Here is a 14,845-nt window from a genome sequence, read left to right on the forward strand (position 1 = left end):
TTATGGGCTTCTGCGGTTGACGACTTCACCCTTCCCTGTATCAGCAGGGGGCTTTCATACAAGCGGCAGTTTCTGATCATTTCCTGTCTTTTGCTACACATGCGCACACACACATATACGCCACGCCGGTCATTCTGAGACGTGTAGGCCAACATAAAGCAGTGCTTCCCTCTCTCCTGTGTTTCTGGTTGATCAATGGCTAGAAACAGTCATGGTGCAAACGAGACGAAACGAAGCAGTACGCCTCGCTCCCGTACAAATGAGTGCAGCCCTCTTAAACTACAGTAGCAACTCATCTTTAAGTAGCTTTGCCAGAAGGGATATAAACCAGGAGCGACTTCAAACTGTGATGAGAGTAAGACAGAAGGGAATTTGATGCATTCCCTCCCACCCTTGCGTTTTCATCCACACGCTCTATTGTGACAGTGTGTGTGTGCTGGTTTATGGTCTCTATAAGCGCCAGTGACAGCTCTTCTTTGAGTAACTAATGACATAAGGCTGAATGAGCTGTAGAATTAAGACCGCTCTGCTTTTGAACTTTTATCTTTTTAGGGCGGGGGAGTGGCTGAAATCAAAAGGGTCACACATAAAACTGTGTGTGTGTGTGTGTTTGGCCAGCCGAGGGTGAGTAAGTGCACAAACCTAGGTGTGCTGGGAGCACTGGTTTGTACATATGTCTTTAGCATCTTATGTGTCCTTGACCTTCATGTGTACATATTATAATCACAAAGCCTCAAGCTTGCAGAAAACACACAAACGCACATGACCACATACCTTTTTCGAACCGGCGAAGCCCTCGGACTCCAGAAAGAAGTAGGCAAAAGGCATCAGCACAAAGAGACAGAGATTTGAGAAGAGGGACACCAGGTTCCACAGGCCTGAAGAAAGACAAATCAGTTCATTCAACTTTCATTTCGTTGCAACTTTAAGCTCAGCTACCTGACCTGATCAATTGGATAACAATCCCCTATCCCTTGTTCATTAAACATTTTGTCTAATCTGATTTGATTATTTTTCCTCCAAAACAAGTGAATTAGAGTTCAAGAATCAAACTTCTAGTCTTCATTTTTTTTTTCAAAACCCCAAATATTTTCATATGAAACAACCTAAAAAACTGGGTCCCACTTTATATTGAGTGGCCTTTACTACTATGTACTTACATTTAAATAAATCATTTGGTAAGATTTCTGTAATTACATTACCCCACCCTTAAACCTGCCGATAGCAGCAAACCTGTGCTTCATCTCACCCGTTTCCCACCTCAATAGTATCAAAAGTGTTTTGCAATACGATATAAACACAACAAGTACACTGAACTTATTTTTTGATGTAAGTACATAGTAGTTAAGGCCACTTAACATAAAGTGGGACCTAAAACTCCTCTCGAAACAGAGAACCCGATCTGCACCAAAAACAGACACATGACACCACCTTGTGGACACGACTGAAGCTAAAGAGAAAAATACTTTGAGCGGTACCCAAAATATTAGAAATGGTAGGAGTCAGGAGTATGGCCTCAGCCAGCTAAATTAAATACGGTTTACATTGTTCAACGCACAAATCATTTAACAAACACTTTCTATGAAACACACAATTTAAACTTTAATTTCGATTAAAAGTATCCAAAGGTAAGGACAAATAACATAATGTGTTTATAGAAGAACAAAGTAAGCCATCAGCAGAAAACAAGCAGCATTTATTTCTGTCATGCAACTAATACATGACAGACAGTAGGCTACAACCTACTTGTGAAGTTACAAGAAGTTATAAAAAAGGCTGTGATACTGACCATGAATGAGTGATCCATTGAGCCATTGTATGTAGTAGTTTTTTGGTAGGGAGAGCAGAATCTCATAACTGATTATAGAAAAGGGTAAGAGAAGGACAGCTCCTCCAGACACTGCCAGTGTGAATGTACACAGGTACATACTGAGAAAAGGCGCAAACAGAGTAAACGTTAGTGAAAAGCATGGTAATAATTCTTCTACATTATTATGAATGATGTGTAATTCGTTTTATTTTCACATTTAAGGTAAAGATGTAATAATATGGGGTTACATTAAGAAAAAACAAGTGACTACAACTTAAGATATATAACTGCATCCTTAAAAAAACTATAAAAAAAAACAGTATCAAACAACTCACGATATTCTGTTGACAATGGCATCCTCATCTTCCTGATCATCTGTTGGCATAAGAGGCATAAACCAGACACAGATTTAAACTCATTTAGTTTTTGATAGAGATGACGATCTTGGTGCTGTGATGTTCAGACAATCTTTATCAGAAGTGCGAGTTTGCAACACAAACAGCCTCAGCTACAGAGGTCACAGAAGCATGACAGATGTTTTAATAAGTCAAAAGCATGATCGGTCTTCATTTAACTAAAAGCTACTTGAAAACAATACTGGTAAATTATAAATCACAAACATGTGAATAAACCTTTACAATCAACCGGCCAGATGGAGGCTGTCAAGAGTCAATGCAGGTTAGAGGGGGGGGGGGGGGGGGGGGTGATTTAAAAAAGAAAGACAAAAGAACGAGATTGATAGAACAGCACTTTAAACTAATTACACAAATTTCATTATTCAGACCCTTGAAAAAGCCTCTACATTAAGAGCTTTACAGTCATGCTTCACAATAGCAGCTCAGCGCAGATATAGAGACAGGAGTCTTAAGAACAACCCAGATTCACCTGCGATCAACGCTCTCCACGGGGGTTACTTTAGGGGACATTACTTATGCTACTTTTAAATGATAGGACATGACCTGATCAGGAACTAAAATCGTCCTCATAACTGTTTGTGTAAAGGAAACTGGAGGTGGCAGCACCATGTGTTATGGAGTTATGATAACGCTCAAAAGATTACTATAAGATCGTATGGAGTTATAAATCATGTAACCCCTCTAAAAGCGTGCAAGCAACCAAACAACCTGCCCTTCTGTCATCTAGGAATTCTGAGGAGCTCTCACAGGTATTGTGATGTTATAAATATTACATATTAATATCGATAAATATTAATATACAAATATAATTATAAATAGTACATTTTAGAAATACAACTGCATTTAAATAGTACAACAATTTGATCAGAAACAGAACTGTATCTTAATCATGCTTACCGCTTTTTCTCTTGTAGCGTGAGATGATGCAGTACGACACGATGTACAGCACTGCAAACAGGAGGAAGCAGATCTACAAACACATGGAATGAGATGGGGTTTCCAAACACTTCTGTTCTGCAAGCATTTTTTTGATTTCAACTTTTCTTTCATAGCCTTTTTTTAACTACAAACCGCATCGTATATCAGATGAAACTGAGAGTAGTCTAGAAATTGAACCCAAGTAAGATTCTGTGTACTACTGTGTGTCTAGAAACTCACTGATACCAAACACAAGTCTTACTTGTAACAAACATATTTATAAGCAGTAATAGTCCAGCTGAATGACAAAGTAAAGTACCTTTGTTTTAATCATCAATAATCTGCTAATCATTAATCTGTAGTGATGTCATATGGTATGAATCAGCAGAGATTGTCCACGAGACCGGAGTGTATTTTAAGAATACAGACTGATGGATGTGTGTACGTAAACATGCCGTTCATGCTTGAACGTTTACTCATATTACACCTTGCTTGTATCCTCACAGAACTACAGAGCGCTAACAGATACATTAGATTAAACATTAGATACATGCACCTGTGCTTCACCATTAAAATATATATCATAGCTCAGGTTGCTTTGGAATAACAAATAACTTTTATTAAAGCATAAATAATATGCTTAACAGTTCTTTGCCGAGTGAAGCACAGACGTTTTGTGTGCTCCACTAGAAGACAGCACTCAAAATCCACACCTCCAGACAAACCCACAGTATTTCCATTATCCAATCCAAAACCTAATAATACAGGAGCATTCAGCAACCCCGCTATTCAATGTACTGCATTCATATTTGTTCTTAATCTTAAAGCTTGACAATGTTAAACACTAATCAGCAGTCTCACAAGCTAAAGAGCCCAATCTAAAACATGATCAAATTTAGTGGTGCCTGCTAGGGAAAGTCCACAAATAAAATAATCCATAATATAATAGCAACAGCATTAGTATGTTACAGTTTTCAAATTTTTACTGAAATCTGGCATTAAAGCCACATTAAAAAAAAAAACATACTGAATTTTTTAGTTTTAGCAACAGCTAGAAAATGTCCAGGCATAATTTTCCTCTCTGAAAGCTAAAGTCATAAACAGTTATGCTGGAAATAAATGACATATGGTCCAAAGCATTACTTATTTGTTGATAATTTTCAAACCAGTCAAACTGATGCTTGCAAGACTATTACAAATAACTCGGACAAAGCAGATGGCCCTGAGGCATTAGCCATACTTATACTTCAGTTCTGCATTACCCATTAAGCAGCAACAGAGATCTTAGTACAAGACATCCCCATGCTGAAAATCCTTGTTTAATAAACACAGGACAGTGACTGACTAAATTAATTTGTTATAATTATAAAATGTAACATACTGAAAATGCATAAGCTGTAGACAAAATAGCTTTAGAAAATAAGGATTGTTTGTTGTATTTCAGGCAGTTTAGAAACTGCCTGCTCATTAACATCCCAGCTCATTACTAAAGAGCCAGAAAAGCTTACATTGTATGCAGCTGATAACTGCTCACTTCTACACACAAAAATAATTTAGACTCTGAAATAAACTGCACACTTCTACATTCTCTCTTAAGTTAGTGGTAAAATGTCTACCGAAAGGGCAGGTGTTACTCTTAAAATGACTGTGGTCGAAATAAGACAATTAACTTAAAGAGAGTCAAAACTGCATCAGTGAGATTATTTTGTTAACATTTTTAACTGCTGCACTATCTAGACTACAAAACCACTTGATTTGGTATTTTAAAATGTGGATTAGAAACTATATATATATATATATATATATATATATATATATATATATATATATATAACCGTAGTGAATCTATTGCGCCACAATCTAATCAGAAAGGGATTAATTAGCTCAATATTGTAGCTAACGACGAGCTAACAGGCTAGCTAGCTAACTAGCCTAATGTACCTTTCTCATACACACTAATGTTTTGTACGGAGAAATTATGATAATTTTCAATTATAGTAAACCCATTCATCTTTTATAGTTTAAGAAATATACGTAAATCAGGCTAGATGCGAGCTGAAACGAGGAGCGCGCAAACACACAGTAATCAGTCTCTCTGTACTCACGATGTACTCGCGCACTTGGCTGTGGAAATTCTGCTCTCTAATCGTCACATCGTCTTCTTCCATTCTTCATATTGCAGAAACACATTCATTAGCAACGCATTTTTGTGGCGATTCCATTCACTTGTAAGAGAAAGCGCCTCTGTGAGATAAACAGATCCCTGGTGCAGAGCTCGACTGACTGACAGCGCTCGCGTCTCAGCGCCAAATAAACAACCAAAACAGTCAAAACACATTGCGTCATCATTCAGCGACATGTGACAGGACACACAGCCGAGCTGTCACTTTGAGAATAAAATAGATTTATAATGTAAGATTTACATCATTCAAACTATTTTCAGCATTGTTTTGGACATGTCTGACATTTCCTGACGTAGCTGAAACGTTATACTGAGAGTGCATAAAACAGCATATTTTGCCAAACATATATGTTTTTGGATATATGTATATGTATGTTTATGTATATATTAATAATCCATCGACTGTATGAAATGGCAGATGATCCACATAGATCTGGGGCGGGAAAAGTGTTTTAAATGCGCTAATAATTTTCTTTTTCTTCATAATTAATTAATCTAGCCCTAATATATATATCAGCCCTAATATATATATATATAATATATAATAGTACTACTTCACCTACCAATAAATCAATCCATACATTTTCATATATTTTATAATAATTGTTATTTTTATTATTTGTATTATTTGTATTATTATTATTATTATTATTATTATTATTATTATTATTATAAATATATATATACACTATTGTTTGCTATGCATCAAAGAGTATATAAGGCTATGTGCAGATATCTTTGGATATCCAAGTAGTTTAAAATTTACACATTACACATACACTGCCTTATTATTGCCACAAATACACTCCGACTCAGAAGATGGCGATAAAGCCACACCGTTTTGTTTTCTCTACTGTCATGACGTTACACGAAGAAACAGCATCAATGGCGGCCTCCAGCTTCTGCATGTGTTGTCTTTTCTGGTAACTCTTTCATGCGATATTCAGACTGTAAACACGCAACCATTTACAATAAATACATATTATAAGCACGGCCAGATATATTTCATATAGAAATGAAGGCAAAGGCGCAGAGCAGGGGCAAAAGGAAACCTGGAAAGCAAACAAACAAGGATAAACTTCAGAAATTCAGGGATTCCGTTACTAACTTTGTAAAGAGCAAAGGCGGCTTCGGTGAAAATGAAAGCGACAAACGAGGAATATTCATAAAGAGGAAAAGTAGAAAGGAGCTGCGCAAAGAGAAACGTAAGTCAAAGAAAGCCAAAAAGAAAAGTCACCACACGGGTCAGTCACTGCAGAACCCCAGCGAGGATCCTGCTCCAAATACTCCTGCTGAGAAAGAGGAGAAGACACAGAAACCAGCCCTGAAGACGACTGGAGGTCTTAAAAACAACGCTCAGAGACAGCAGAAGACTAATACAGACATTGTTAATAATATTAAAGATGGCGAAGAAGAGACAACAAAGAGGAAAGTCCACTTCTCCGAAGATCTGCCTAAACAGAGAAAGAAGCCTAATCTGAACCAGAGCAGAAAGAGGGCTCTATTAGAGGCGAACATCGAAGAGGACAAAGAAATAAAGAGACTAGAGAAACGCCTTGGGCTGAATAAAAGAAAGAATAAGAAGAGTATACCTCAGTCATTCACCGACGATGGACTCGATTACATTTTAGGGATTCTCGAGCCTGGAGCATCTGCAACGGGTCTGTATGAGAGTGATGAAGAGATGGACATTGACAAAGCAAAGGATAACTTTGATGAGTTGGACGAGGATAGCGATGGGAAAGTGACCGAGGATGAGAACAAGGATGACAATGAGGACGAAGATGACACTGATGAAGAGGCAGGAGATGGAGAGGATGATACACAGATGGAAGAAGAGGAGGAGGAGGATGTAGAAGATGACGCCCAGACAGAAGATGAGGTGGAAGGAGACGAAGATACAGATGCGTCAGAGGAAACTCATGATGAGGAGGAGAAAGACCCGAATCCCGTATGTCATTCTAAATCTGGATAATATTTATTATTATTTAGGTCTAAATCTCCCTCGCCCTAATGCTCAATTCAAGTCTTGTTCATTTCTACAGTACAGTTTGTTTCAAAACAGTAGCAGCAAGCTGGATGTTGTGTTAACGTTGCAAATAGAATGTGTAACTAAATGTGTAAACATTTCAACAGAAGACAATAATGTCATTATTCGACTCAATATCCATGTCAGTGTTGCTATAAAGCTGCTCTGAGTTAGACAATAGTGTTATATTCAGTATCATGGAGTGAGTATTGGTATTTTTTTTACTTTCCACATTGCATGCTCATTGCTCATCAGAAGCATGTTTTGAAGCTAATATTTGTGGTTTCTTCTTTTTATAGAATCCTACCACAGCAGGCAAGTATGTTCCACCTCACTTACGAGAAGCCATGGACAGCAAACGCAAAGCAGAGCTGGAGAAACTGAAGCGCACTGTGAAAGGTCTGATAAACAGGTAAGGTGCAACCGAAGCTATACACTACATAATGCACAGTTGGAAGAAGCTTTGTTTTTCAAGATCAGTTTGATAACCCTGTCTTGTGTTTGGCAGGTTGAGTCAGCCCAACATGGCATCCATCAGCAGTCAGTTAGAAGAGCTGTACATGAGCTCCAGCAGGAAGGACATGAACGATACCCTCACTGACATTCTGCTGGCCGCCTGCGTCACACCTGCTCTCATGCCTGAAAGGTAATGACTTCATTCCCAGCCTTTGATTACCAGTTTACTATTTCATTTGATTATGTTTACACGAGAAAGCCTGGCTCACTTAAATTAAATATTTTATTTATATTAAATATAATATTTATATGACTTTAAAAATCAGTGACTTTTTAATTATCACTGACTCCCTTTTGCAGGCTTCTTATGGAGCACATCCTTCTTGTCAGTGTCCTTCACCACAGTGTTGGCCTGGAGGTATCAATTTTACTTCACCTTACACCTGTCCACAATCACTCACTGTGGTATAATGTTATAAGAATCTATGTCATAGTGTGTAGATTTGTACAACGCTGGCTGATTTCTTCCTTTCTCACTTGTTTTCCCTGAGGTTGGAGCTCATTTTCTGGAGACTGTAGTCCGTCAGTTTGATAAAACCTACAGTCAGCTTGATGCTACAGACAAAGAATGTGACAACTTGGTGTCCATAATTGCCCACCTCTACAACTTCCACGTGGTCCATGCTCTCCTGTTGTTTGACATCCTGAAGAAGCTGGTGGCACGTTTCAGCGCCAAGGATGTAGAACTGGTTCTGCTGGTGCTGAAGAACGTCGGGTTCGCTCTGAGAAAGGATGACCCTCTAGCTCTCAAGGAGCTGATCTCTGAGGCTCAGCGGAAAGCCAACGCTGAAGGAGAGCGTTTTCAAGACCAAACAAGGGTGAGATACCTGTCTTCTAGTGCTTAGGAGTTATCATATTATATTTGATTTTAATCATTTACTAGACTCAGTCATCCAAAGTGAATTACAAATAAAGGAAAACTGAGGTGAATCACAGATGAGGTCTTATGCTGCAGTCGGTTTCAAGTGAAAACATTTGTTGTATTTGCCTGCTTGTCAGATTCGGTTTATGTTGGAGACTATGCTGGCACTGAAGAACAATGACATGAGGAAGATTCCAGGTTATGACCCTGAACCTGCGGAGAAGTTAAGGAAACTGCAGAGGACTTTGGTGAGAATACGATTGATGTTAATTTGCATTACTTGTGTAATTTACACTGTTACCTTTATAAGGTAGAATTGCAATGGATAAATGCTTAGAGCGGGTAACTAGTTTATATCCACCTGTATTATCAACCATCAGTTCGATCAAGCCTTAATTGTAAAGTATAAATGTTGTGTTTTTGGTGCTAAATGTACTTCTCGCTGTGTCCACCAGGTGTCAGACTAACTTGACAGTTCGGTGTTGTCACATTGATCTGACTTTTGTACAGTAATTTTACAGAAATCGTGGGATGTGTTTGTAGTCAGTTACCTTGTTTCTTATGCACCAAACTATTTGTACTATTTTCCAGCTAATAATACTTTGTTAAACTCATGTTTTAGCTAAGGACGTAGTACTATAACTGCTGCAATGTCATTTACTATTGACATTGTCAGTGCATTGGGTGAAAAAAATCATGTGCTGCACTCTTTGCTGATTTATCGAAAGCATTTGATTCTGTGAATCATGATCTTTTATTGCATGGCTTAAATGTGTAGGTTTTAGTAATATAGTGTTGAAGTGGTTCTCTTATTATTTGACTGGAAGGACTTCATGTGTCTACATGACTTCTGCTCCCCTAATAGTGAAGACAGGTGTTCCTCAAGGATCAATTTTGGGGCCAGTTTTATTTTCTATTTATATATATGGACTTGGTAAAGGAGTAGAGACAGCAAATGTACACTTTTATGCAGATGATACCATTATCTACACTGTGGCTCCATCTTTAAAAGTGGCAATGGATTCTTTACAGAATGATTTTAATTATTTTCAGACTTAACTTAAAATTATGCTAAAAACCTAAATACATGATTATCATTTAATGATTTTGATTACAACTCTAAATGGTGCACAGCTTGTACCAACGGGTTGTATCTTATAAGTATCTTGGTATCTGGCTCCATGATAAGCTGACATATAGCTCTAATATTGATAGCCTTTTAATGAAATTATAAGTATATATCTAAGTGAAAGTGACATTCAGCCAAGTATGGTGACCCATACTCAGAATTTGTGCTCTGCATTTAACCCAATCCGAAGAGCACACACACAGAGCAGTGATAACACACACACACACACACACTGTGAGCACACACCCGGAGCAGTGGGCAGCCATTTATGCTGCGGCGCCCGGGGAGCAGTTGGGGGTTCAGTGCCTTGCTCAAGGGCACCTAAGTCGTGGTATTGAAGGTGGAGAGAGAACTGTACATGCACTCCCCCCACCCACAATTCCTGCCAACCCGAGACTCGAACTCACAACCCTTCGATTGGGAGTCCAACTCTCTAACCATTAGGCCACGACTTCCCCCAGAAACGGATACATTTTTACTAAGTATGCTCTGTTTGTATGGAACAAGCTTCAAGGTACTCTTTATCTTGAATTTGTAACATCTCTCGCTTTAAAACATTTTTTTTAAGTCTTTTTTTTTATAGAACAGTGTACATGTTTTAATAAATGATTAGGCTTTGGTTTTTTAGAGAACTAGTGTTTTGTGTTTGTTGATAATATATTTCTTTGTCATTTTTGTCCTTGCTGCCTGTCTTGACCAGGACTCCCTGGTAGAAGAAATATTGTATCTCAGTGGGACCTTCCTGGTTAAAAAAGTAAATAAATCAAATAAATAAACATAACATTCCTAACAGATACACAGCAGTGCTGGCGGAAGTGACATGAAGTTGAGAGTCTCACTAGATAACCTTCTGGAAGCTGAGTGTGTCGGCCGTTGGTGGATTGTAGGATCTTCCTGGAGTGGAGCACCAATGATTGATGATCATGGAAACAAGACCACCACCCCATCCACCAAAGGGGAACAAGTACGTGAAAAAAAAATATGTGTATGTACGTACATGTGTGTGTTTTTGCTTATTTATACATTTATCTGTAAATTAAATGCTCAGCTGCATAATTATTTTCAACTGTATGAGAGTCAAGGTCCATGCAAAAGTTGTCCTCTGAAATGTTTTATTTCTCTTTATGAATTTGCAGTACAGTGCAAAGATGTTGGAGCTTGCACGTAAACAAAGAATGAACACTGACATCAGGAGGAACATTTTCTGCGTGCTAATGTCATGTGAAGACTATCTGGATGCCTTCGAGAAACTTTTAAGGTTTGTCAGCATAGTTTCGGTTTCTTATTCTCGTTGATGTTCAGTGACAATGGCCATGTTTCCATTCTTAAGATACTTAGCAATTAACACATTTAATTGCATATAAGGTTTTGTTCACAGTGTCATGTAATCCAGAATCAATCTGGCACTTGTTATTTACTCACTACTTGTGAGAAGGAATTGTATAAATTACAAGAAACTTAAGAATTATAAAGAAACCAGATCTCTCTTATTAGCAGGACAATGTTTCTTTTAGCAACAATAATATTGCTGATCTTCTGAAATGATAACCTTGTGTGATGATGGCAAATATTTTAGTTAAGGTTATCACACAAAGTTTTCTTTCAGCTTTTTGCTAACAGACTGATTTCCTCCTGTGTATTTCAAACATGATATTCTGTGTTTGTAATATTTGTCATAAACCATTATTTACCCAACTCAGTGGATTCATGTCTTTCACAGGTTAGGATTGAAAGACCAGCAAGAGCGGGAAATAGTTCACGTTCTGATGGACTGCTGTCTGCAAGAGAAAATGTTCAATAGATTCTATGCAGTTCTGGCAGAGAAATTTTGCTCGCATGACCGGCGCTTCCAGGTAGAGTGGAAGAGCAGTGATTCCTAGTGTGTGCTTGTGACACTGCTTTCACTGCGTTAGGAACCGCTGTCTTCTTTGTATGTTTACACAAAACTGTTGCTCAAGCCAAGAACATTCAGGTGTTTTTGAGGATTTTGATTTAATAGTCGTGCAATATAATATAAGATAAGCTGTACGATTTTTTTTTTATTCAAATCAATGAATACTGATAATAGTCAGTCCGTTTACATCTAGTTCTGCAGCATATATTACCTAGTTGCTTGTAGCTGTTTACTAAGTGTATTACAATTAAACATTCATCCGTTTTGTAAAAGTAAACCCTCTCTGCTTTTCTTCTGCGCTTTAGATGACCTTTCAGTTTAGCCTGTGGGACAAGTTCAAAGACCTGGCAAACCTTTCCAGCAGGTCCTTCAGTAACCTGGTCCACCTGGTCACTCATCTTTTACACAGGAAGTGTCTCTCCATTTCCATTCTTAAGGTAATGTTTGGTGAAGTTCTTCCCTCACCAAGAAGCCATTGTAGAATGCATGAGTGGTTTGTATGTAATGTTGTAGTGTGTATATATGTATATGTATATATATGTATGTATGTATGTGTAATATTCTTCATCCTCTTTATGAATCACTTACAATTGCCTTTGATTGACTAAGAATGGCAGCTTAATTTTCTGCCTGTTTTTCTCTTTTCATAAGGCTATTGAGTTCGGGGAGCTGGATAAACCCAAAGTCAAATTTCTGAAGCAGATTCTCTCAAAACTCCTTAAAGAAACCGAGCCAGAAGATCTTGTGAATATATTCGGCAGGTGCGTATTCTTTGTACTACAAAAATGAGTATGAACTATGTATATTAATATTCATAATGAATTTATTGAAGGCATAAATCTTTATTTTGTAATCATGTGAGACAAAATCGCTATTTAGAAATGCGGGTTCTTTCAGAGGCAATGTTCACACTGGCAGTATAAAGTAAATGAAAAAAGAAAGAGAAATGGAGTTAAATATTTAAATATTAAATATTTATTTGTCAATGTAAGTTTTTAAAAAGACCAGATGTGCGGGACATCCTGAGACCAGATGTGCTGACATCCATCTAAAATTGCTTGTGTGTGTGGTCTAGTGTGTCAATATCTGCCTGTGTGTCTACCATTGTGTGCCAGGATCTCTGGAATTCCCAAGCTGGGAATGCTTCGGGAAGGCTTGAAGCTTTTCATCAGTCACTTTCTACTCCGGAACATCCAGACCCAAGAAACTGAGCAAGTCAAGGTACTCAGGGATAGAGCTGAGGTCGCCACTAAAGCCATGGAGGCCCGGGATGCCAAAATTAAGCTCTAGAGCTTTTGCACACAGAAATGTGTGAATAATGCGTTAGACTAAAAAAATGAGTATTACTTTGGGGGAAATATGCAGACCTTACGACACATGAGATCTTACTGCATTTTTGTATTCATTCTGGAATTCTGTACAAAAATAAAAGGTAAAATATGTGAAATGTATAAATACATTTTAATGTGTTTTGAAGAGTTACATGCTACAAAATCTCAATGGTAATTTTTGTCTGCTCAGTTTTTTATGGTAAGATGTCAACAGATCTTAGATTTGGAGTTTGGATATTTGACATTTTGTACTTGACCTACTCATAATCTAATCAAATATAACACTGTGTTATGCATACATATTTGGTCTTGTTGTAATGTTTATTATAATACATATTATATTTTCTATAATAGAAAATCACAATGGAATGCTCCATTGTAATTCTTAGTTTATATATATATATAAAAAAATCCAGTGATATGTCCCAAGTTGATAAAGAGAATACCATTATTTATTCTTCTGCTGCTCATTAATTTCCAATCCACATGTGTTTGGTATCTGTTCTGGAAACAAATTTAGCCTCTGAGATTTAGACTTGAATAGCTTACTGCATGTAAACAATACTGTATTAACTTCATTCAGAAAAGAGCACAGACATGCATTGCTTTATTCATCATGAAATGTAGGTTCATTGCTGTTGTCTGAAGCATCTGCACATGCAGCAGTACTCCGGACAGCATAACATAGCAGAGGGCTACCGTTACACTTGATGTTCTCTGTTAATTCATTAGCAACATCGGCATTAATGACATCAGCATGGAGAGATCAGAGGATGAGCTACCATCATATGGGGTCAGACAGCTTAAACCACACTCTTGCAGCTCTACAACAAAAGATCTTTAATTGATTAATTAAACCTGATCACATCCTGTGGTGTCAGCTCAAACAGGCCGTCACATTACACCCAGTAATAAATAAACAACAGTCTGGCTGTTTTTTTTTCTCACAGTTCAAAAGCTGGAAAAAGTAGGGTTACCTACAGATGGCCCACTTTTCCACCCTTTGACAAAGACAACATTGTCACTATATGTGAGGAGAAGTGTATAATGGGGGCCCAGCCCACTAAAATACACACAGGTGATTGTAAATAGTGTGTGCTATTGTCTGTCTGTGTGAGGCCAGAGGAAGGTTGATACTGACCCTAGTATGAACTAGAAATAGGAAACTAAGTTGCCTTTGAACTGATAAGACCACAGTTAAAATACTGTTTGGGAGGATATTACATGTTTTTGTGCAAAGGACTAAATATGAGAAATGTGAAAGTGTTCATGCTTTTAAAAAAAAATCACCATTATTGGCTTGTTCTTTTATGTGCAGAAGGTCCTATGAAACACTTGCACTGGCCCCTACTGACAAATCACATGACGCATAATTAGAATACATTTATATCATGTGGTTTATTATGCATTTATTATATGTTTTGTCTCACCGTTCCGGTCTCAAGGAAGTGTCCCGCCCTGCTCACTTTTGTGTGGATTTCTTTCCCGATGGTTAGAGGGTGGTAGTAGCACTGATAAGGATGGGTTCTTTGTACTTATGCAGCTGGGTAAACGTAAAGGTAGAGTAAATCAGACATTAGTTGAATCAGTAACTAATGTTTCCTAAATTGACTACTACCTGTAGCCAGATTAATAATGCATTTTAATAAATCATTGTTTACTGTTGTCCAACAGAGTATTTTCAGATAACTGAAGCTTTTGTTTATGTGGATGTTCTCGTAACATTAATCATAATACAGTATTGTTCAAAATAATAGC

At 37.6% G+C, this 14,845-nt stretch overlaps 2 protein-coding genes across 3 annotated transcripts in view; one reads left to right on the forward strand and one right to left on the reverse strand.

The window, feature by feature from the left end:
- The window catches only part of LOC128016767 (limb region 1 protein homolog), a 29,213-nt gene extending 23,596 nt beyond the window's left edge, over nucleotides 1-5,617 (reverse strand). Inside the window, exons 1-5 of one of the 2 annotated variants that reach the window (XM_052601547.1) lie at nucleotides 5,250-5,617; nucleotides 3,124-3,196; nucleotides 2,146-2,185; nucleotides 1,790-1,929; nucleotides 775-878 (exon numbers count right to left, since the gene is read on the reverse strand). In XM_052601547.1, coding sequence (XP_052457507.1) covers nucleotides 775-878; nucleotides 1,790-1,929; nucleotides 2,146-2,185; nucleotides 3,124-3,196; nucleotides 5,250-5,312 — 420 coding nt within the window. In that variant the 5' untranslated portion in view covers nucleotides 5,313-5,617. The remainder of the gene's footprint in view (nucleotides 1-774; nucleotides 879-1,789; nucleotides 1,930-2,145; nucleotides 2,186-3,123; nucleotides 3,197-5,249) is intronic. The other variant, XM_052601548.1, reaches the window with a different exon arrangement.
- Nucleotides 5,618-6,179: 562 nt separating this feature from the next.
- On the forward strand, nucleotides 6,180-13,389 carry LOC128016769 (nucleolar MIF4G domain-containing protein 1-like). Its single transcript, XM_052601549.1, has 12 exons — nucleotides 6,180-7,277; nucleotides 7,655-7,767; nucleotides 7,864-8,001; nucleotides 8,172-8,229; nucleotides 8,363-8,689; nucleotides 8,871-8,981; nucleotides 10,656-10,826; nucleotides 10,999-11,120; nucleotides 11,583-11,715; nucleotides 12,062-12,193; nucleotides 12,408-12,517; nucleotides 12,872-13,389. Exons 1-12 carry the CDS (start codon nucleotides 6,342-6,344, stop codon nucleotides 13,044-13,046), a joined length of 2,526 nt encoding a protein of 841 aa, XP_052457509.1. The 5' UTR covers nucleotides 6,180-6,341; the 3' UTR covers nucleotides 13,047-13,389.
- The last annotated feature ends 1,456 nt before the right edge of the window (nucleotides 13,390-14,845 follow it).

The sequence above is a fragment of the Carassius gibelio genome, chromosome A7 (genome assembly GCF_023724105.1).
Source record: "Carassius gibelio isolate Cgi1373 ecotype wild population from Czech Republic chromosome A7, carGib1.2-hapl.c, whole genome shotgun sequence".
In the NCBI taxonomy this organism is placed as follows: domain Eukaryota; kingdom Metazoa; phylum Chordata; class Actinopteri; order Cypriniformes; family Cyprinidae; genus Carassius; species Carassius gibelio.

Excerpts from the sequence above, each read along its gene's own strand:
- LOC128016769 (XM_052601549.1), top strand. The coding sequence starts at position 6,342 with ATGAAGGCAAAGGCGCAGAGCAGGGGCAAAAGGAAACCTGGAAAGCAA. Across the intron at positions 8,982-10,655 it reads GGAAACTGCAGAGGACTTTG|ATACACAGCAGTGCTGGCGG; the intron begins GTGAGAATACGA and ends CATTCCTAACAG. Across the intron at positions 10,827-10,998 it reads CATCCACCAAAGGGGAACAA|TACAGTGCAAAGATGTTGGA; the intron begins GTACGTGAAAAA and ends ATGAATTTGCAG.